This window comes from Oncorhynchus masou, chromosome 33 (assembly GCF_036934945.1).
Source record: "Oncorhynchus masou masou isolate Uvic2021 chromosome 33, UVic_Omas_1.1, whole genome shotgun sequence".
NCBI lineage: Eukaryota > Metazoa > Chordata > Actinopteri > Salmoniformes > Salmonidae > Oncorhynchus > Oncorhynchus masou.
The window spans coordinates 39,458,598-39,479,659 of record NC_088244.1 but is presented as its reverse complement, the minus strand read 5'-3'; the positions used below and the strand labels follow the sequence as shown (position 1 = coordinate 39,479,659).

The following is a 21,062-nucleotide window of genomic DNA, read 5'->3' as shown; positions in this document are numbered from 1 at the left end:
TTTTATTATAGATATAAGCAATATGGGTTACATGTTAGGGTTCCTAATGGCATTACATTTGCATAGTGGCATGTTAGGGAAAATGTTGGGAACAAGGTTAAATAGGTCGTTTCACTAAGGTAATGCATGCGCTGTACATATTTGTTTTTGGAGTTCTGTCTGTAGATTGCAATGGATTGCTAATGAAGATGCTTGAGTCTCCCCAATTCCTTGCCAACAATTTTTAACCAATCACGGAGTGTTCTATGACGAACTTCCTGCTTTCAGTTGTCTCTCGTCATTAAACTGTTGGTCATGGCTTGAAAGTACAAACAATTTCTATACGTATATTCTTGAGTACGCGGTTGTCATAATAATGAAACAGCTAACGTGGTTATGTGAAAGTTCAGAATGTGTATGATGTAAGTAGGGGTTGATTTTGTATTAGGCTGTGTCTCAAGGACGTGGAAAGAGGAAGACAACCTCGAATATGGAGAAGGGGACTCGATTAATTGTTAGCTTACGTTATGGATAGATTCAAATGGATACTAAGTATATATTGACTACAAAATACGTGTTATCAACATATCCACTACAGCACACGATTTTCAGGCCATGTCCATATATGTTTTAGCTAGTTCCGTAATCTAAACCCCATCCGACAGCTACGGCAAAAGGTGAGACGGTTCACCCCACACCGCATTCTAATTTATTAAATTGATTATGGACGTTCCACTTTGGAATTTGAACAGATTCATCGGGTTCCTAGCTGCGCAACTCGAATGTCAGCTAATATTTGTCTAGTAATCTGACGTGTCACGTTTTGTACTACTTCAGTTTTTCTCTTCATGTTCAACAGGGGGATATTATCTCGATTGAAGGGAATATATGGGATCACAAGGTAACTGTCTAATAAATATTTATAATTGTTTCATATGACTGTCAGAGGTTAAACGTTGCACACAACCAAACATGTTGATAGAAGATCGGGTTGAGCTAGTCTCAGTTTCCTTTGTTTACTCAGTCTGCATTTCAGAACAGCTGATACGTCCATTTCAGCACTGCCGCGATACTGCCAGCCAGCGTGTTGTACTTTGACTTGTCCTGCGACCACTGACACCAAACATACGAGCTCAAGCGGAATGGTAGCACTCGCAAAAACAGACATGTTGTTATTTGTAGTGGTTTAAGACTAGCGATTTTCGAACGTTCTGTCTGTATTGCGTCGCGGTGCATACACCTTGCTTTCATTGCCTCACGCAACATACCGGTAGGCCGAGTAGCAACGATGTACCAGCAGAAATAAGTGATTTAATCGTTTTTTGGTTCAAAGAACATCCACAAGTCAACATTTTAACCTGGCTGCATGCTTTTTGTTATTGTTGTAACAGTCCATTCAAGCACCGAATGGAAACTGTTTATATGTAGTCTAGTCGTGGTGTTCTCATCTCATTAATTTGTCATTATTGTCATGGTAGGCTAGTAAACAGTGCATTGTTACACTGTTATGGTTCAGATTAAGGAAGGAGTCAATTACATTGTGTTCATTTAAAGTTTTATGAACTGAAATTAGTCATTTCAGAATATGGGATTAGCCAAATTCCCTAATTATGTTCATTTAATTCTGACGTTTCCTATTAAGGATGTTGCCTGATGTTGCCTATTTCACGTGACATGTTTTTGTTTCACAAGTGGCTTGCCTTAAACACAAGCCACTATTGATTATGAGGTGGCTGTATGTCCCCCCCCCCCCCCCTTGGTGTTTCCTGTGCAGTTTAATTTTAGCTCAGCTTTTCAAAAATGTATACAGATCAGAGTGTATTGGGATTGCCTGAAATAAGAGAATGACATATATATTAGAAACTTTGTTGGTCCTGTATGGCTCAGTTAGTAGAGCATGGCACGTGCAATGGATTACGGGTTCAATTCCCTGTTTACAGTACAGTCTCATCCCGGTGTAATAAGTTTAACATGACATATTTTCCTTTAATGGCTTGAATATGTGTCTAACAGCCATTTCATGGCTTTTTTGAAATAGTGAAACATTAGTTATACTTTTTATATAAAACTACTCAATATATTCACCAAATAATTTATTAAAACACACTTTTGCAAAGGTCTACAGTAGCTTAAACAGCACTCTGTGGGTCAGCACCATGGTGTAGCCTGAGGACAGTTAGTTTACATCCTCCTAGTGGGTACATTGACTTCAATACAAAATCTAGGAAGCTCATGGTTCTCACCCCCTTCCATAGACTTGGACAGCAATAATGAAAGGTTGGAGGACGTCCTTCAGGAGTTATCAGAGCACTTGCAGCATTAATATATGTTGTCTACTCAGTCAAACGATCAGAGTTTAAATGTAGTTCTAAAAGCATAAGCTACAGCTAGCTAGCATTGCAGTGCATAAAATGTGACTCAAAGAGAATGAAAGACAATAGTTTTACAGTTTTGAACAAATTAATTTCTTTAAAAAAGAATGACATGGAGAGAGCTATATTTTGTTGTATTTATTTTTCACTTTCTCTTAGCAAGCGAATGCAGCTAGATAGTTTAGCCTACTCAAACAGAGAGGGATGCTATGTTAGTTAGCTGGGTATGGCTATACAACATTGGAACTCTTCCAAGTCAAGGTAAGTTTTTGGTTTTATTAATTTATTGCCACCGGGGCCTGCCTGCCAGTGTAACTGCTAAACTGCTTGCTGACTGTACTCTACTGCATGATTGTACTAACACGTTAGTTCTAGTAGCTATGTTGATTATGATATTAGCTAATATGTTGACAACTATGTAGGCTGTGTGTAGCGGTTATGTTATGAAGGTTTGGCTTGGAAAGTTTTTTTGCCTGGACACAGGCAGTTGATGTGTTGTGCTATGAAGTCCACAAGCAAGGGAAAAGGTGAGAGGAGGAGAGAGCTTTGATGCGAGAGAGAATTATATGAGCAAAATTATCATGTTTGTATTTGGATGCTATGAAAGTGAACTGTTTTCATGATCAGGGGTGTGTTCATTCTGCCAATTCTGTTGAAATCCATTTCTTAAACGGAAGCAAATGAAACTTGGATAAACATACCTGAATTTGTCCAATAGAATCTCTCGTTTGCAACTGTTGGACTAATGATTACACCCTAGATCAGCTAGATGCAGGCAAGAGTGCAAGGCGGTATTGAATGTGTCAGTCTGTTACCTTGATAACTCATAATGTTCTCTCAACCTGAGCACCTACGTTGTAAACGTTTATTCATAGGCTAGGTTGTAGCAGCCTCATGATGGTCATAGGGAAAATTTGAGTATCATGTAGGAGCTTAAACCTATCAATGTTTTATTGAGCAGTATGAATGGAATATGAATAACAGTCATCCAATATGCTATAATAGAAATAAGGCCATGCTCATAATAAAATTAAAAAATCTTCCTCCCTCATCTTAAACGTCACCGACCACTACTGGTGTCTAATGGTTTCTCTCTTGTGTTTCCCTATGCAGTTTCATCTGTTGAAATGAGTGTGCGCGCGGGGCAGGGTAGCGACGAGGTTCTGGTGTCCCAAGCGGTGTGGGACTACTTGGCCGCCGCCGGCCGGCCCTGGCTCATAGACTTCCAGGACAAGCAGGGCCTCAGCGCAGGCATTATCCGCAGAGGGGAGCGGGGAGGCTGCTGCGCAGTGCGGCTACGCCCCGTAGAGGGCTCCCGTTCTGGGGGAGGACCAGGGATGATGGAGGGGGGACCCATCTCCAATGAGACACGCAAGTCCTTCATAGACTTATGCCGCTGTGCCCGGAAAGAGATGAGCAAACAGGAGGGGGGTCCTAAGTGGAAGAGGTCCGTGCTGCCCTGTGTTGGGGTGAGGGTCCTGGAGGGGGATGGAGAGGGGAGCCTGCTAACACCTCAGCCTCCCCAGCCCAGACGCTCTCAGAGGCAGCAACAGAGGTGTAGGAAGCCTGCGGAGGATGAGGCCTGTGTGGTCCTCTCCAACTCCATGAATTCCATGAACTGCATGTCCCACGATGCATCAGGACAGAGGAAGCAGGACAACATGGAAGTCAACTGCAGTATGATGGCATCTTCTCATAGCCACTCCCAGAGTGAAGCAGACGACCACACCTCATGTTCCATCTGCATGGGAGACATGGTGGAGAGGACCACGCTGGAGAGGTATAGCTACATATTTAAAGTTTTAATGTCATGTGCACAGGTACAGTGAAATGCCTTTCTTGCAAGCTCTAACCACAACAATGCAGTAATCAATAACAATGTAATTCTAAAAATAACAGGGTAGGGCTCCCGAGTGGCACAGTGGTCTAAGACACTGCATCTCAGTGCAGGCACTGCAGTACCTGGTTTGAATCCAGGCTGCATCACATCCGGCCGTGATTGGGAGTCCCATAGTGTGGCCCACAATTGGCCCAGCGCCGTCCGGGTTTGGCCAGGGTAGGCCGTCATTGTAAATAAGAATTTGTTCATACTTCTTAGGGATATCCCCTTTTTTTTAAATTTTCACCTAAAATGACATGCCCAAATCTAACTGCCTGTAGCTCAGGCCTTGAAGCAAGGATATGCATATTCTTGGTACAATTTGAAAGGAAACACTTTGAAGTTTGGAAATGTGAATTGAATGTAGGAGAATATAACACAATAGATCTGGTAGAAGAAAATACAAAGAAAAAACAACTGTTTTTTTTTTCTTCTACCACCATCTTTGAAATGCAACAGAAAGGTTCCAAATCTAGCCATCACTCTGGTTGTAATTCCAATGGTGTCCACAAGATGGCAACAGTGTATGTGCATAGTTTCAGACGGATAACTTGTAGTATGAGAACTACATGACATTTAGTGTGAAGTTTTTCTGCAAGAATATCGTAAAATCTTTATACTTGGACTTTGATTTCGTTTTTCTAGTATTAGTAGCCATATTATAAGTTCAACATTTGTAAAACACCTAGTTTTCATAACTCTCCATGTTCTTATAATTTCTGTCCAAGTTATCTAACAAAACAACACTTTATGTTCTCTCTGGGACCCTTTTAGATGATAAATCAGAGCAAGTTTCACCTTCAGAGGTGAATTTATCAAACCTATCGTGGTGAAAAAAGTATTTTATTGTTAGGAGCTCTCAAACAATAGCATGGCATTTTTTTTGCAGTAATAGCTACTGTAAAATTGGACAGTGCAGTTATATTAACAAGAATTTAAGCTTTCAGCCGATGTTAGACACTTCTATGTACTGACATTTGTTGTTTCTCTCAAATCTGCGATCGTGACACACGGCGCTGCATGATTTACAACTGTCCCGTTGACGGGACTCCTATCCCTAAGACTGACTTGTCTAGTTAAATAAAGGTTAAAAAATGCATACTGCATCGATAGAGGTAGATATGTATAGGGGTAAGGTAACTAGGCATCAGGATATATGATAAACAGAGAAGCTGCAGCACATATGACTGTGTGTGTAGAGTCAGTATAAATGTATGTGCATATTATGTGTGTAAGCAAATGGATTGTTTGTATGTGGTTTGGAGTATCAGTGTGCCTTGTGTGTAGTGCCCTGTGAGTGTACATGGAGACCGTGCAGCGGAAACATGCTCTCTGGCGTGATGAATCATGCTTCACTTCTGGCAGTCCGACGTACGAATCTGGATTTGGCGGATGCCAGGAAAACGCTACCTGCCCAAATGCATAGTGCCAACTGTAAAGTTTGGCAGAGGAGGAATAATGGTCTGAAGCTGTTTTTCATGGTTTGGGCTAGGTCCCCTAGTTCCAGTGAAGGGAAATCTTAATGCTACAGCATACAATGACATTCTAGACATTTCTATGCTTCCAACATTGTGGTAACAGTTTGGGGAAGGCCCTTTCCAGTTTCAGTGTGACAATGCCCCCGTGCACAAAGCAAGGTCCATACAGAAATGGTTTGTGGATCAGTGTGGAAGAACTTGACTGGCCTGCACAGAGCCCTGACCTCAACCCCATCAAATACCTTTGGGATGAATTGGAACGCCGACTGCGAGTCAGGCCTAATCACCCGATCTCACTAATGCTCTTGTGGCTGAATGGAAGCGAGTCCATGTAGCAATGTTTGAACATGTAGTGAAAATCCTTCCCAGAAGAGTGGAGGCTGTTAGCAGCAAAGTGGGGACCAACATAATATTAATGCCCATGTTTGACGAGCAGGTGTCCACATACTCTAGACCATGCAGTGTATGTAATGTTTTCAAAATTGAAAGTAAAACCATTCTCTCTCACTCCCTCCCAAGGTGTGGCCACACATTCTGCCGGTCATGTCTGGACCAGGCCTTCAAGGTGAAGAGAGCATGTCCGGTGTGTCGTCTGGTGTACGGCCAGCTCATAGGGAATCAGCCGGCTTCCGGGACTATGATGGTGGAGAGGGACCCAGATCTGGAGTTGCCGGGACACGAGGGCTACGGGTGTATCTGCATCATCTATAGCTTCACACCTGGTCTACAGGCGGTGAGTATATATGACAAAAGAAACAATTTCATGAGAAAAACCACAAGGAGGAACAGTTGAAGTCTGAAGTTTACATACACTTAGGTTGGAGTCATTAAAACTTGTTTTTCTACCATGCCACAAATTTCTTGTTAACAAATTATAGTTTTGGGAAGTCGGTTAGGACATCTACTTTGTGCATGACACAAGTAATTTTTCCAACAATTGTTTATAGACAGATTATTTCACATATAAATCACTGTATCACAATTGGGGGGTCAGAAGTGGGTCAGAAGTTTTACATACAGTCAACTTGTATGTACAAAAGTGTGTCTTTAAACAACTTGGAATATTCCAGAAAATGATGTCATGGCTTTAGAAGCTTTTGATAGGCTAATTGACATCATTTGAGTCAATTGTTCACGAGGAGTGTCCAGAATATTTTGGTTTCCACATTCATTACGCAAGTTAAGACTGTTGTGCCTGAATCCACATTGGATCGAATATCCTTAGAGAATTGATGTTGATTATCTGTTGTCTGATTGACTTACAGCAGGGTCTCGTTAGATTTAACAGAAAAGGTAATGAGTTAATTTTTTCCCACTTGTTTTTGTGCCTACTGTTGTGCCTGTGTAGGATAGACTATTGCACAACACACAACGCTATTCCTATTAATTATTCTGGATACAATGACAACAAATTACATAGCGTAGTGGGTTTATTGACAATATGATCTGGTAATGAAATAACCTGACAAATCAATTTAGTTTTCCATGTTAGAGCTGCAGTTTTAAACTACAAGGAGCTTGAAGTAGCCTACTTGAATTTGGAGCTCAGAAATTAAGTACTGGAATAGGACTAGCTTGAAAATCAGACATTTCAAGCATTTGGTGGTGAAAAGTTGTAATTATTGTAGCCAGTTATCTGTTAGAACCGTGCTTAAAGGATGCATAGTCTTAGGTCTATGTTTTATAGCTAGAGTTATGAGCCATTTTGCATACATTTACTTTTATTCCCCTAAGTGCAGGTGTAACTGCATGAAAATCATTTTTTATTTCAAACCATTTTGAAATTGACTCCAATGTTAGGCAATGGCCCCATTTTATTTATACAAAGACCCATAAACAGAATATGAGGTGACCCAGTGTTCAATTACTCTATATACAGCGCATTCGCATAGCATTCAGACCCCTTAAAAAAAAAATATATATATATTAGTATTCAGGCCCTTTGCTATGAGACTCGAAATTGAGCATTCTGTTTCCATTGATCATCCTTGATGTTTCTACAACAGTCCACCTGTGGTAAATTCAATTGATTGGATATGATTTGGAAAGGCACACACCTGTCTATGTGAAGTCCCATAGTTGACAGTGCATGTCAGAGCAAAAACCAAGCCATGAGTTCAAAGAAATTGTCCGTAGAGCTCCGGGACAGGAATGTAGAAGCACAGATCTGGGGAAAGGTACCAGGTACTAGTCTCCCAAACCCTGCCGCTGAAAATCACAGAATAATGCTGCCACCAACATGCTTTACCGTAGGGATGGTGCCAGGTTTCCTAAAGAAATCCTTGATGAAAACCTGCTCCAGAGCTCTCAGGACCTCCTACTGGGGTGAAGGTTCACCTTCCAACAGGACAATGACCCTAAGCACACAGCCAAGACAATGCAGGAGTGGCTTTGAGACAAGTCTCTTGAGTGTCCTTGAGTGGCCCAGCCAGAGGCCGGACTTGAACCCGATGATGGAACATCTCTGGAGAGACCTGAAAATAGCTGTGCAGCGACACTCCCCATCCAACCTGACAGAGCTTGAGAGGATCTGAAGAGAAGAATGGAAGAAACTCTGGTGTGTCAAGGTGCCAAGCTTGTAGCGTCATACCCAAGAAGACTCGAGGCTGTAATGGTGCTTTTACAAAGTACTGAGTAAAGGGTTTGAATACTTATGTGAATGTACTATTTCAGTTTTTTAAAATAAATTTGCAAACGTTTCTAAACCTGTTTTTGCTTTGTCATTATGGGGCATTGTGTTTAGGTTGAGGTAAAAAAAAAAAAATCAATTTTAGGTTACGGCTGGTGATAATTGTTCAACAGTCTGATGGCCTGGTCTCTTGGTCCCGGCTCTGATGCACCTGCACCGTCTCTATCTGCTAGATGGTAGCAGAGTAAACCGATCTTGGCTCGGGTGGCTAAGGTCCTTAATGTTCTTTTTGGCCGTCCTTTGGCACAGAGTTGTCAAAGACCCCAGCCACCCCAGTCAGACTGTTCTCTCTACTACCGCATGGCAAGCGGTACCGGAGTGCCAAGTCTAGGACAAAAAGGCTTCTCAACTGTTTTTACCCCCAAGCCAAAAGACTTCTGAACAGGTAACCAATGGTTACCCGGACTATTTTCATTGTGTGCCCCCCCCCCCTCCCCACCAACCCCTCTTTTACGCTGCTGCTACCCTCTGTTTATCTTATATTTATAGTCACTTTAACCATACATCCCATGTACATATTACCTCAATTGGCCCGACCAACCAGTGTTCCCGCACATTGGCTAGCTGCATTGTGTCCCACCTCCCGCCATCCCCTGCTTTTACACAACTGCTACTCTCTGTTCATCATATATGCACAGTCACTTTAACTATACCTACATGTACATGTACATGCTCTCAATGGTGCATCTGTAGACGTTTGTGAGGGTCTTACGGGCCATGCCAAATTTCTTAAGCCGCCTGAGGTTGAAGATTTTCTGTTGTGCCACCTTCACCACCGTGCCGGTGTGGTGGGATCATTTTAAGTCCATTTCAGGTCTCCTTGCACTTAAGAAAATTCATACACTTTGGTAGTTTTCCTGGGGCTATGAAAATCCAGGAATAGCATATCTTTCATAACTGGGCACTCAATTAGTATCTTACCCAAATGTTTGTTTTAACAAAAAGCTTGGATATTTCAATGAAAACATGCCATGCTTGAAGTAATGTTATTGAATTTCTATACCACTATACCAACCATTTTTGTGGTTATTGTGTGTGTGTGTGCGCGTATATACACTGCTCAAAAAAATAAAAGGAACACTAAAATAACACATCCTAGATCTGAATGAATGAAATATTCTTATTAACTAATTTTGTCTTTACATAGTTGAATGTGCTGACAACAAAATCACACAAATTATCAATGGAAATCAAATTGATCAACCCATGGAGGTCTGGATTTGGAGTCACACTCAAAATTAAAGTGGAAAACCACACTACAGGCTGATCCAACTTTGATGTAATGTCCTTAAAACAAGTCAAAATGAGGCTCAGTAGTGTTTGTGGCCTGTATGACCTCCCTACCACGCCTGGGCATGCGCCTAATGAGGTGGCGGATGGTCTCCTGAGGGATCTCCCCCCAGACCTGGACTAAAGCATCCGCCAATGTGGATGGAGCGAGACATGATGTCCCAGATGTGCTCAATTGGATTCAGGTCTGGGGAATGGGCGGGCCAGTCCATAGCATCAATGCCTTCCTCTTGCAGGAACTGCTGACACACTCCAGCCACATGAGGTCTAGCATTGTCTTGCATTAGGAGGAACCCAGGGCCAACCGCACCAGCATATGGTCTCACAAGGGGTCTGAGGATCTCTTCTTGGTACCTAATGGCAGTCAGGCTACCTCTGGCGAGCACATGGAGGGCTGTGCGGCCCCCCAAAGAAATGTCACCCCACACCATGACTGACCCACCGCCAAACCGGTCATGCTGGAGGATGTTGCAGGCAGCAGAACGTTCTCCACGGCGTCTCCAGACTGTCACGTCTGTCACATGCTCAGTGTGAACCTGCTTTCATCTGTGAAGAGCACCGGGCGCCAGTGGCGAATTTGCCAATCTTGGTGTTCTCTGACAAATGCCAAATGTCCTGCACGGTGTTGGGCTGTAAGCACAACCCCCACCTGTGGACGTCGGGCCCTCATACCACCCTCATGGAGTCTGTTTCTGACCGTTTGAGCAGACACGTGCACATTAGTGGCCTGCTGGAGGTCATTTTGCCGGGCTATGGCAGTGCTCCTCCTTGCACAAAGGTGGAGGTAGCAGTCCTGCTGCTGGGTTGTTGCCCTCCTACGGCCTCCTCCACGTCTCCTGATGTACTGGCCTGTCTCCTGGTAGCGCCTCCATGCTCTGGACACTACGCTGACAGACACAGCAAACCTTCTTGCCACAGCTCGCATTGATGTGCCATCCTGGATGAGCTGCACTACCTGAGCCACTTGTGTGGGTTGTAGACTCCGTCTCATGCTACCACTAGAGTGGAAGCACCGCCAGCATTCAAAAGTGACCAAAACATCAGCCAGGAAGCATAGGACCTGAGAAGTGGTCTGTGGTTACCACCTTCAGAACCACTCCTTTATTGGGGGTGTCTTGCCTATAATTTCCACCTGTTGTCTATTCCATTTGCACAACAGAATGTGAAATAAATATATATATATATATAAATCTAATTTTTGTTCCTGTTCTTTTCAAACTTTCCTCTGAATTATCCCTGGGTCATGCAGCCGGAGCACCCTAACCCTGGTGTAAGCTACCCGGGTACGGACCGCGTGGCTTACCTCCCAGACAGCCCAGAGGGGAACCGGGTCCTGGGCCTGCTCCGCCGGGCCTTTGAGCAGCGCCTCATCTTCACTATAGGGACCTCCATGACTACGGGAATGCATAACGTCATTACCTGGAATGACATCCACCACAAAACCTCCATATGGGGCGGACCACGCTGGTATGAAAACGCCTGTCTTTACTGAAGGCTAATGGAGATTTTAGTGTGTTTCTAAGATGTGAGATGTGACAGTAGCTTTAAAATGTTTATTTATTTATTTTTACAAATTTCAAACATTATCTAGTGATAAATGTATGTATATACAGTGGGGCAAAAAAAGTATTTAGTCAGCCACCAATTGTGCAAGTTCTCCCACTTAAAAGGATGAGGCCTGTAATTTTCATCATAGGTACACTTCAACTATGACAGACAAAATGAGGGGGGAAAAAATCCAGAAAATCACATTGTAGGAGTTTTTTATTAATTTATTTGCAAATTATGGTGGAAATTAAGTATTTGGTCAATAACAAACGTTTATCTCAATACTTTGTTATATACCCTTTGTTGGCAATGACAGAAGTCAAACGTCTTCACAAGGTTTTCACACACGGTTGCTGGTATTTTGGCCCATTCCTCCATGCAGATCTCCTCTAGAGCAGTGATGTTTTGGGGCTGTTGCTGGGCAACACGGCCTTTCAGCTCCCTCCAAAGATTTTCTATGGGGCTGAGATCTGGAGACTGGCTAGGCCACTCCAGGACCTTGAAATGCTTCTTACGAAGCCACTCCTTCATTGCCCGGGCGGTGTGTTTGGGATCATTGTCATGCTGAAAGACCCAGCCACGTTTCATCTTCAATGCCCTTGCTGATGGAAGGAGGTTTTCACTCAAAATCTCACGATACATGGCCCTATTCATTTTTCCTTTACACGGATCAGTCGTCCTGGTCCCTTTGCAGAAAAACAGCCCCAAAGCATGATGTTTCCACCCCCATGCTTCACAGTAGGTATGGTGTTCTTTGGATGCAACTCAGCATTCTTTGTCCTCCAAACACGACGAGTTGAGTTTTTGCCAAAAATTTATATTTTTGTATCATCTGACTATATGACATTCTCCCAATCTTCTTCTGGATCATGCAAATGCTCTCTAGCAAACTTCAGACAGGCCTGGACATGTACTGGCTTAAGCAGGGGGACACGTCTGGCACTGCAGGATTTGAGTCCCTGGCGGCGTAGTGTGTTACTGATGGTAGGCTTTGTTACTTTGGTCCCAGCTCTCTGCAGGTCATTCACTAGGTCCCCCTTTCGTGGCACCCCAGATCGAGGGAGATTATCAGTGGTCTTGTATGTCTTCCATTTCCTAATAATTGCTCCCACAGTTTATTTTTTTCAAACCAAGCTGCTTACCTATTGCAGATTCAGTCTTCCCAGCCTGGTGCAGGTCTACAATTTTGTTTCTGGTGTCCTTTGACAGCTCTTTGGTCTTGGCCATAGTGGAGTTTGGAGTGTGACTGTTTGAGGTTGTGGACAGGTGTCTTTTATACTGATAACATGTTCAAATAGGTGCCATTAATACAGGTAACGAGTGGAGGACAGAGGAGCCTCTTAAAGAAGTTACAGGTCTGTGAGAGCCAGAAATCTTGCTTGTTTGTAGGAGACCAAATACTTATTTTCCACCATAATTTGCAAATAAATTCATTAAAAATCCTACAATGTGATTTTCTGGATTTTTTTTCTCATTTTGTCTGTCATAGTTGAAGTGTACCTATGATGAAAATTACAGGTCTCATCTTTTTAAGTGGGAGAACTTGCACAATTGGTGGCTGACTAAATACTTTTTTGCCCCACTGTATCTCTAACTCTTTTTTTCACTCGATCACTCACAAGTTACATAGAATCACATGGCTTTAGTCTTATGAGATGTGACCGAACAAGAAAGCTATCCATGTTTTGAGCATGTGGTGAGAGGTTCAATTATGATTTCTGTCGGCCATTTGCTCATAGAAGGCACTCTAGCTGTTCCTGCGATGACAACTCTCAATGACATGCTAATTGTGTTTTTATTTCATCTTCCCTGGCAGCTTTGGCTACCCAGACCCCACTTACCTGGTGAGAGTGACTGAGGAACTCAGAGAGAAAGGCATCACTGCGGACTGACCGTCCAGATTTCAGAATGTTCCATTCTAGGAACACTAGGAATTCTAGGAACCTCTAGTTGTCCTGCTGCTGGTGGTTGCTAGGCTGCAGGCTCCTGGACCTAGACCCGGCAGGGCTGTGGATGAATTCGACAGGGGACAGGGCTTTTAGCTCCACAGCAGAAACAGGACTACAAGACTCTCGTATCACTCCAAGACCTCTTTTATGTGGAAAATCCTAACTTCCACTTAAATTGAATTTTCATTTAATCATGCATTGATGTCAATGGGAAACCATTCAACTTAAGACAAATTTTCACTTCCACTTAAGTGGAATTTAGGTTTCACCCTTGTGTTCCTGTGTTAGGTATCTATCTTCTGCTCAATCCAGCAGCACTTTGTGTGGAAGAAAACATAAAAGTGAGAGCAATGTGATTTTCTGTGTGACACAATCCTCTCTACCTTTCACCTGGTGTTGACAATAGCAGGACATTTTTTTGCTGAACTCATCCGAGCAGTAATAATATAGGGATTTAATAAGTTGATAAGTAATAAGTACTTAAATATTGTTTTGAAATCTAAGTAAAAGAGAAGTCTATTTTGCCTGATATCTTTATTTCCATGCTGGGGGACACGTTCTTTATTTACCAGTTGCAAGCGCACAGTATTGGTGGTCTTTCCAGTACGTTCGTAGAATAATTATCTTTTTCTTTAATTCTTTTCCGTGATAACCTGTTACTTACAGTTTGTATAAAGACCATATCTGAGATAGGTGGCTGGCAGAATAGCACTGTCTGCTTCAATAGAAAGCTTTGAACTAAATAATTTAATTTCTCTAAAAGACGTTGCAATCTAAAGCACTCACAGGCACTTTGACCAAGGGAGTCGGTCAGTCGTTCAGTGGAGGGCTGGTTGTTCTCTGCATATCATTAGAATGATCATGGTTCTCTGCTACCTTTTCAGGGAAGACTAGTCTATGGAATAGTGCTCTGAGCAAATCGGGCAGGTGTTAGTCGTTAACAGCCCTGAAGCTAATAGCCTGGTAAGCTAGAAGTTGATGTCAATTTGCTTTGAGCCCTTCATTTCCCTTTTGATCTTCCTCTCCTTTGATTTCTTCACTTAGGAAGGTTTTCTATTTGTGCTGGTCTAGGATCGGTGTGGCCTTTTTTAAATCATAATGAATAAATGAGTGACCCTGATCCTAGATCAGCCCTCGTACTCTTGAGACTCTTTTTATGAATACGGAACCAGGTTTTGAACTGCCTTGAGTTCAGTTCAGTTTGATGTCCAGTCAGTCATTGGTTCTCGTTTCCTGATGACCAGATTTACACGATGTCAAATGAGAAGGGCAAGATGTCGAACCACTTAAACCAAATCAAAGACAAAAGGGCTCTGAAATAATTAACTATGTGTCTGAAATGGCACTCTATTCCCAATATAGTGCACGAGTGCTGATAGGGGCCCATAGGGCTCTGGTCAAAAGTGGTGCACTATATAGGACCCATAGGACTGGTTAAAAGTAGTGTACTGTGTCGGGAATAGGGTGCCATTTTGGACGCCAGCCCTGTCTGACCAGATGTTTGATTGTCTCTAAATAAAGAGGTATCTATCTGCTGTAATTAAAGTTTGTCTTAAGAGATAATCTAGGATTAACAATAAGTACCTGTAATATGAAAATGTTAAGGAGAATACTGCAGTCCCTTATAGGTGTATTGTCAGTGATTTATTTAATTACCTTGTTTTGATACATTTCTCATTGTTAGCGTGCCTTCTATTCAAGTTTTGAAGAAAATGTAGCATGTTGATACTAACGAATGATAAGCAATTCTTTAGTAGACTGTATCATTGTTATTTGGAGGGTCAGCCGCAGCAGGAATTATGTTTGTGCTTTGTCTGCCTTTCTACAGTTTGAGAATATAGAAACGGATGTGTATTTGACGTAACCTTTGTTATAAACAGTCGACGTGGTCCAAAAATGTAGTCTCACTCATATGATCAAGCTGTGTGTGAGTGATTTATAAATAAAACACCTTTTGATGAGAAGAATATGCATATAGTCCAGTCGGTGTTAACCTCTTATTTGTCTGCATTCGGATGTGAAAGAATTTACTTGGCCCATACATTAAATATCCCTTTCTACGACCCAAATAGCACCCTATTTATGATAGCAAAAGTAGTGCACTACATAAGGGTGCCATTTGTGACTTGGCCTTTTCCCCCATCTCTTTGTATTTTTATTGTTTAGGGACCAACTTGAATATCTTTGAGAGACCGGAATAGTAGTTCAAATCAAGCTACCACGCAAATATTTCTATGCAGTAAACTATGTAAGTGAGCTGGGGGTTGGGGTACAGGCAGGGGAATGAATACTGAAAAGGATTGTGTTGCCAATTGATTGTGAAAAGTTAAATATTTGCTTTTCTAATTGTGTTCATTTGTGTTTGTCTGATGTTAAACAATTATGTGGTTTACATTTTTAATACTTGAATAAAAAAGGTTCTGTTTATGGTGGTGGTATTAATTATTGATTTCATATTATGTAAATAGCCTCAGTACAAATCTGACATTTATGATCACATGTTTTTCACTCCATATTGCAATATTATAGCAAGACTATTTTATTTATGGTTGTAACACAACTCAACCCTCAGGAAGATATCCTATTTCTTGGTTCACGCATGGCAGTGTAAACTATTGAAGTGGAACGTTACTGTAGCTTTTACACTTACATTGTACCTTCTGTCGAACATTAGCAACGGGTGACGTATGGTAATGACTAGATGTGGGAGGCTTTAGTCCTCTTTCTGTCGACATAGTCTTCCTGGAAATCATAGTTCAGCACAGACGAGTTGGTCAGATGACTTTGGGTTTTCCTGTTTCTGCCTCAAATTAGCTATGTACAAAATGTCCTCAAACGCTTAATCTATAATGACATCATCTGGATTCTCCAACATAGGCGACAGATGTATTTCTGCAACAGAGCAGCGACTCGGCGGCGACTCGGAGGACCATTGCATAATATGCATGGATAGTTTTCAGGAAAAGACAACTTTAAAATGTTCTCACTCATTCTGTTCAAGTTGTATTGACTCGTTTTTCAAAATTAAACCCGCATGTCCGGTATGTAATAGTTTTTACGGGACCTACGAAGGAACGCAGCCCCGGAACGGGATCATGACAGTGAGACGCAACTGGCAGTGTTTACCTGGCTATGAGGAGGGGAATGGACATATCACGATTGATTATCACTTTCCAGCCGGAGTACAAGGGGTGAGATTTATTGTAGCCTATGTTTACTTTATATGTGACGCAGATGGGCTTTATATTGTATCGCAGAATTGAAAGTGTCAATAGACATTGTGCCACAATTGATTTGAAGATGGAATGCGTAAAGTCGGAGATTAGTTAGAGATTCATCTTAATGTTGTTCTTGAAAGCCCTTATATGAAAGTCGATGTATTGCTTTGGTACTGCCCCTCCATGGCATTACAGTCTTGCTGGTGATGTCATGCCAGACAGATTAGCTGCTGACTTCTTTATCACCTAAGGTGGAGTGTGATCCTCCATGAGTCCCTAATTATAAGTAGTAGGATTCATCTTACCACCACCAGTCAGTTATTTGAAATAACATGATTAGGCCTACAGCCAGAGGAGAAGACCCATCTCCGGTTTTGAGTCTGGTTCCTCTTGAGGTCTCTTCCTTCTTGGGAGTTTTTCCTTGCTACTGTGGAAAATGGTTTTATAGACACAGTTGATTGATTGATATTCCTCTTTCTCGCCACATCCCTCCAGCCTGAGCATCCGAACCCGGGTGAGAAGTACTGCAGCACATCCAGGACAGCCTTTCTGCCAGCCTGTGAGGAAGGAGAGAAGGTACTGAGGCTACTCCAGACAGCCTTTCACAGGAGGCTCATCTTCACGATCGGGACATCAGCCACTACCGGCCTCAACAACTCCATCACATGGAACGACATACACCACAAGACCAACATTAGTGGAGGACCACAGTTGTAAGTAGGCCTATCTATCCTAGTCTGATGAAATAGAATCAGAATACTCACACACGGTTTGAATGCTCCTGAAGTTCCATTGTGACATTTCTATCCCTAAGACCCATATCAGTGATTGACGGTGTTGCAGCAGTGTTATTGACGTTTGAGAGCATTCGAACATTGCCATGTTTTTGAAATGGCAGATCAATGTGACACTGAAGCTGTTACGCCCTCTCTCTTTTCTCCTTGTTAGTTTCGGGTATCCAGACCCAGGCTACCTCTCTCGGGTCCAGGAGGAGCTTCGTCTGAAGGGAGTGACAGAGGAGAGCTGACTCCACTGGAGCTTCATGAAACCATAGAACTAGAACTACTCTTAGTTCAAATTCTATACATATTGTCACGCTCAGGAATCAAACACAAGACGAGAAGAGCAGTAACGGTGTTGGGGAAGCTACACTGAAAATATAGCTTACCGAGCTACCAATTCACACTAGAAGCTTAGCTGCCCTTAAGAAAAATGTAGTTTCCTTAAAGTTACTTTGACAAAGTAGTAGACTACATCAAAACTACTTTGTGAAAAATTATCAAATTTAAATCTGAAATGTCATAGACTACAAGTTGCAAGAACAGATCACTTTACTGGTCAAATGTTAACAGAATGTGTAATTTGGCCTATTAAACACAACAACTTCAAATTAAGAAAGGAAGGTATTGCTTTACTTCGCCCATATTTTCTTTTCTTTTCGCAAAACAAAACAGTGTGGATTTCCAGTAGTTAGCTACACCACCACATGGCATGAAAAGTAATTAACTACTGAAAACACTACCTAGATTTGAATTCAGTTCATCTACCACCAAACTACTGTAAAATGTAGTTAAATTACTAGTTGAACGACATGTTGTTCACGACTCCCCAACACTGAGCAGTTATGATTGTAGCCAACCGTTCCCAAAAAGGTTGGTTACAGACGTACAAAAATATCATATCTCCAAGACATGTTATCCTCTCACTGTTACAATAACAGGGGTGATATTTGTGCAACTAGAAGTGTTAAGAAAAATATTGATTTTTATTTACAATAAAAGTGACTTCAACATGACAGTGCATTATTTACTATTGTGCACAAAATAATCTGAAACAACCAAAACAAAGAGCAAGTGCATCCAACAAATTTGTGGTCACAAGCTTGATGAGGTCATTGCGTGCTATGAATATGGGACCAAGTGCTGTAATTTCTAAATGGGTCACCCGATATGGATGAAAGTACCCTCAAATTAAAGCAGCCAGTCTTTGTTTAATTTCAAATCCAAACTTTTGGAGTACAGAGCCAAAAGAAGAAGATTTTTCACTGTCCCAATAAGTATTTGTGCTCCCGAGTGGCACAGCGGTCTAAGTCGCTGCATCTCCGTGCTAGAGGCTTCATGACAGACCCGGGTTCAATTCCAGGTTGTATCACAACCGGCCGTGATTGGGAGTTTCATAGGGCAGCGCACAATTGGCCCAGCGTCGTCAGGGTTTGGCCGGGGTAGGCCATCATTGTAAATATGAATTTGTTCTTAACTGACTTGCCTAGTTAAATGAAGGTTTAATACAATTAAAATAAATACATAATTATGGAGGGCACTGTATATGGTAGGATAGCTTTAAGATGGTTCATCGAAGATGTGGGTTTTGACTCCATGCTTGAAAGTTGTGTTCTCAGTACTATGTTGCAGTTTATTTGTTTAAAAATGTGTATTTTTCTCCACTGATTATGTGTCACGTTCTGATCTTAGTTCCTTTGTTATGTCTTTGTTTTAGTATGGTCAGGGCGTGAGTTGGGTGGGTTGTCTATGTTCTTTTTTCTATAATTTGGGATTTTCTGTGTTTGGCCTGGTATAGTTCTCAATCAGAGGCAGCTGTCAATCGTTTTCCCTGATTGAAAATCATACTTAGGTAGCCGTTTGTTTGTCGTGTATTGTTTTTGTTTCAGTATTCATTCTTTATTAAATTACAATGAATACTTATCATGCTGCACCTTGGTCCTCTCTTTCTCCCGACGACAACCGTTACTGAAACACCCACCAAAAAGGGACCAAGCAGCTTGATTTCAGGCAGCAGCGATCTCAGGACTCCTGGACATGGGAGGGCGTTCTGGACGGCAAGGAAGTCTACAAATGGGAGGAGATCCTGGCGGGAAGGGATCGCCTTCCATGGGAACAGGTGGAGGCAGCTAGGAGAGCAGAGGCAGCCGGAGAGAGGAACCATCGGTATGTGGGAACATGGCTGGCAAGGAAGCCCGAGAGGCAGCCCCCCCAAAAATGTAGGGGGTGGCACACGGGGAGTGTGGCGAAGTCAGGTAGGAGACCTGCGCCAACTCCCCGTGCTTACCGTGGCGGGCGTCGTACTGGTCAGGCACTGTGTTATGCGGTGGAGCGCACGGTGTCCCCAGTACGCGTGTTTAGTCCGGTGCGCTACATCCCAGCTCCCCGTATCGGCCGGGCTTGAGTGGGCATCGAGCCAGGTGCCATGAAGCCGGCTCTGCGCATCTGGTCTCCAGTGCGTCTCCTCGGCCCGGGGTACATGGCACCAGCCTTATGCATGGTGTCCCCGGTTCGCCAGCACAGCCCAGTGCGGGCTATTCCACCTCGCCGCACTGGCCTGGCTACGGTGAACATTCACCCAGGTAAATGTTGGGCAGGCTCAGTGCTCGAGAGCTCCAGTGTGATTTCACGGTCCGGTGCCACCTCCATGCACCAGCCCTCCGGTGGCAGCCCCCCGCACCTGAGCTGCCAGAGTCTCCCGTCTGTCTTGAGCTGCCAGAGTCTCCCGTCTGTCTTGAGCTGCCAGAGCCGCCAGTCTGTCCTGAGCTGCCAGAGCCACCAGTCTGTCTTGAGCTGTCAGTCAGCCAGGAGCTGCCAGAGCCGTCAGTCAGCCAGGAGCTGCCAGAGCCATCAGTCAGCCAGGAGCTGCCAGAGCCATCAGTCAGCCAGGAGCTGCCAGAGCCGTCAGTCAGCCAGGAGCTGCCAGAATCGCCCTTCACTCCCGCCTGTCCGGCGTTGCCGGAGTCTCCCGCCTGTCCGGTGCTGCCGGAATCTCCCGTCCATTCGGAACCCATTGCTAGGGTCCCCAGTCCAAGGTCGGCGGCGAGGGTTGCCGCTTGAGGAGCCGAACAAAGACTATGGTGGAGTGGGGTCCACGTCCCGCGCCAGAGCCGCCACCGCGGACAGACACCCACCCAGATCCTCCCCTATAGGTTCAGGTTTTGCGGCCGTTTATTTTCTGTTCTGTGTTTTGTTGCACCGTTCAGGACTGTTCGTTTTATTTATATTTTTTAAATTACAATGAATTCTTACCACCTTGCACCTTGGTCCTCTCTTTCTCCAGACGACAACCGTTACATTATGTGGCAGAAAAAAAGCTTTTGATCCATGTATCAGAGAGCTAAGAGAACATTTATATTATTAAAATATATATATAGAGTGGGGAGAACAAGTATTTGATACACTGCCGATTTTGCAGGTTTTCCTACTTACAAAGAATGTAGAGGTCTGTAATTTTTATCATAGGTACACTTCAACTGTGAGAGACGGAAAAATCCAGAAAATCACATTGTATGATTTTTAAGTAATTAATTTGCATTTTATCCTCTCCTCCTCCTTCATCTACACTGATTGATGGGGATTTAACATGTGACATCAATAAGGGATCATAGCTTTCACCTGGATTTACCTGATAAGTCTACGTTATGGAAAGAGCAGGTGTTCTTAATGTTTGTATACTCAGTGTGTATATGTATATTATATATATTATTATGTGTATATTATGTATATACTGAACAAAAATATAAATGCAACATGTAAAGTGTTGGTCCCATTTTTCATGAGCTGAAAGAAAAGATCCCAGAAATGCACAAAAAGCTATTTCTCTCAAATATTGTGCACAAACTTGTTTACATCCCTGTTAGTGAGCATTTCTGCTTTGC

The 21,062-nt window shown here is 42.9% G+C and overlaps 1 protein-coding gene and 1 long non-coding RNA gene across 8 annotated transcripts; both read left to right on the top strand.

The window, feature by feature from the left end:
* Positions 1 to 272: 272 nt before the first annotated feature.
* On the top strand, positions 273 to 15,611 carry LOC135528517 (probable E3 ubiquitin-protein ligase DTX3). Of its 7 annotated transcripts, XM_064957654.1 has the most exons (6): positions 273 to 656; positions 839 to 880; positions 3,465 to 4,131; positions 6,228 to 6,441; positions 10,937 to 11,154; positions 13,052 to 15,611. In XM_064957654.1, exons 2-6 carry the CDS (start codon positions 868 to 870, stop codon positions 13,125 to 13,127), a joined length of 1,188 nt encoding a protein of 395 aa, XP_064813726.1. In that variant the 5' UTR covers positions 273 to 656; positions 839 to 867; the 3' UTR covers positions 13,128 to 15,611. The 7 variants fall into 7 exon arrangements, with proteins under 7 accessions (XP_064813726.1, XP_064813728.1, XP_064813727.1 ...); XM_064957656.1 differs by lacking the exon at positions 839 to 880 and having other exon boundaries at positions 273 to 401; XM_064957655.1 differs by lacking the exon at positions 839 to 880.
* A 295-nt stretch (positions 15,612 to 15,906) lies between these two features.
* LOC135528516 (uncharacterized) lies at positions 15,907 to 18,197 on the top strand. Its single transcript, XR_010453553.1, has 3 exons — positions 15,907 to 16,375; positions 16,898 to 17,115; positions 17,351 to 18,197. It is a non-coding gene; the product is annotated as an uncharacterized LOC135528516 (long non-coding RNA).
* The last annotated feature ends 2,865 nt before the right edge of the window (positions 18,198 to 21,062 follow it).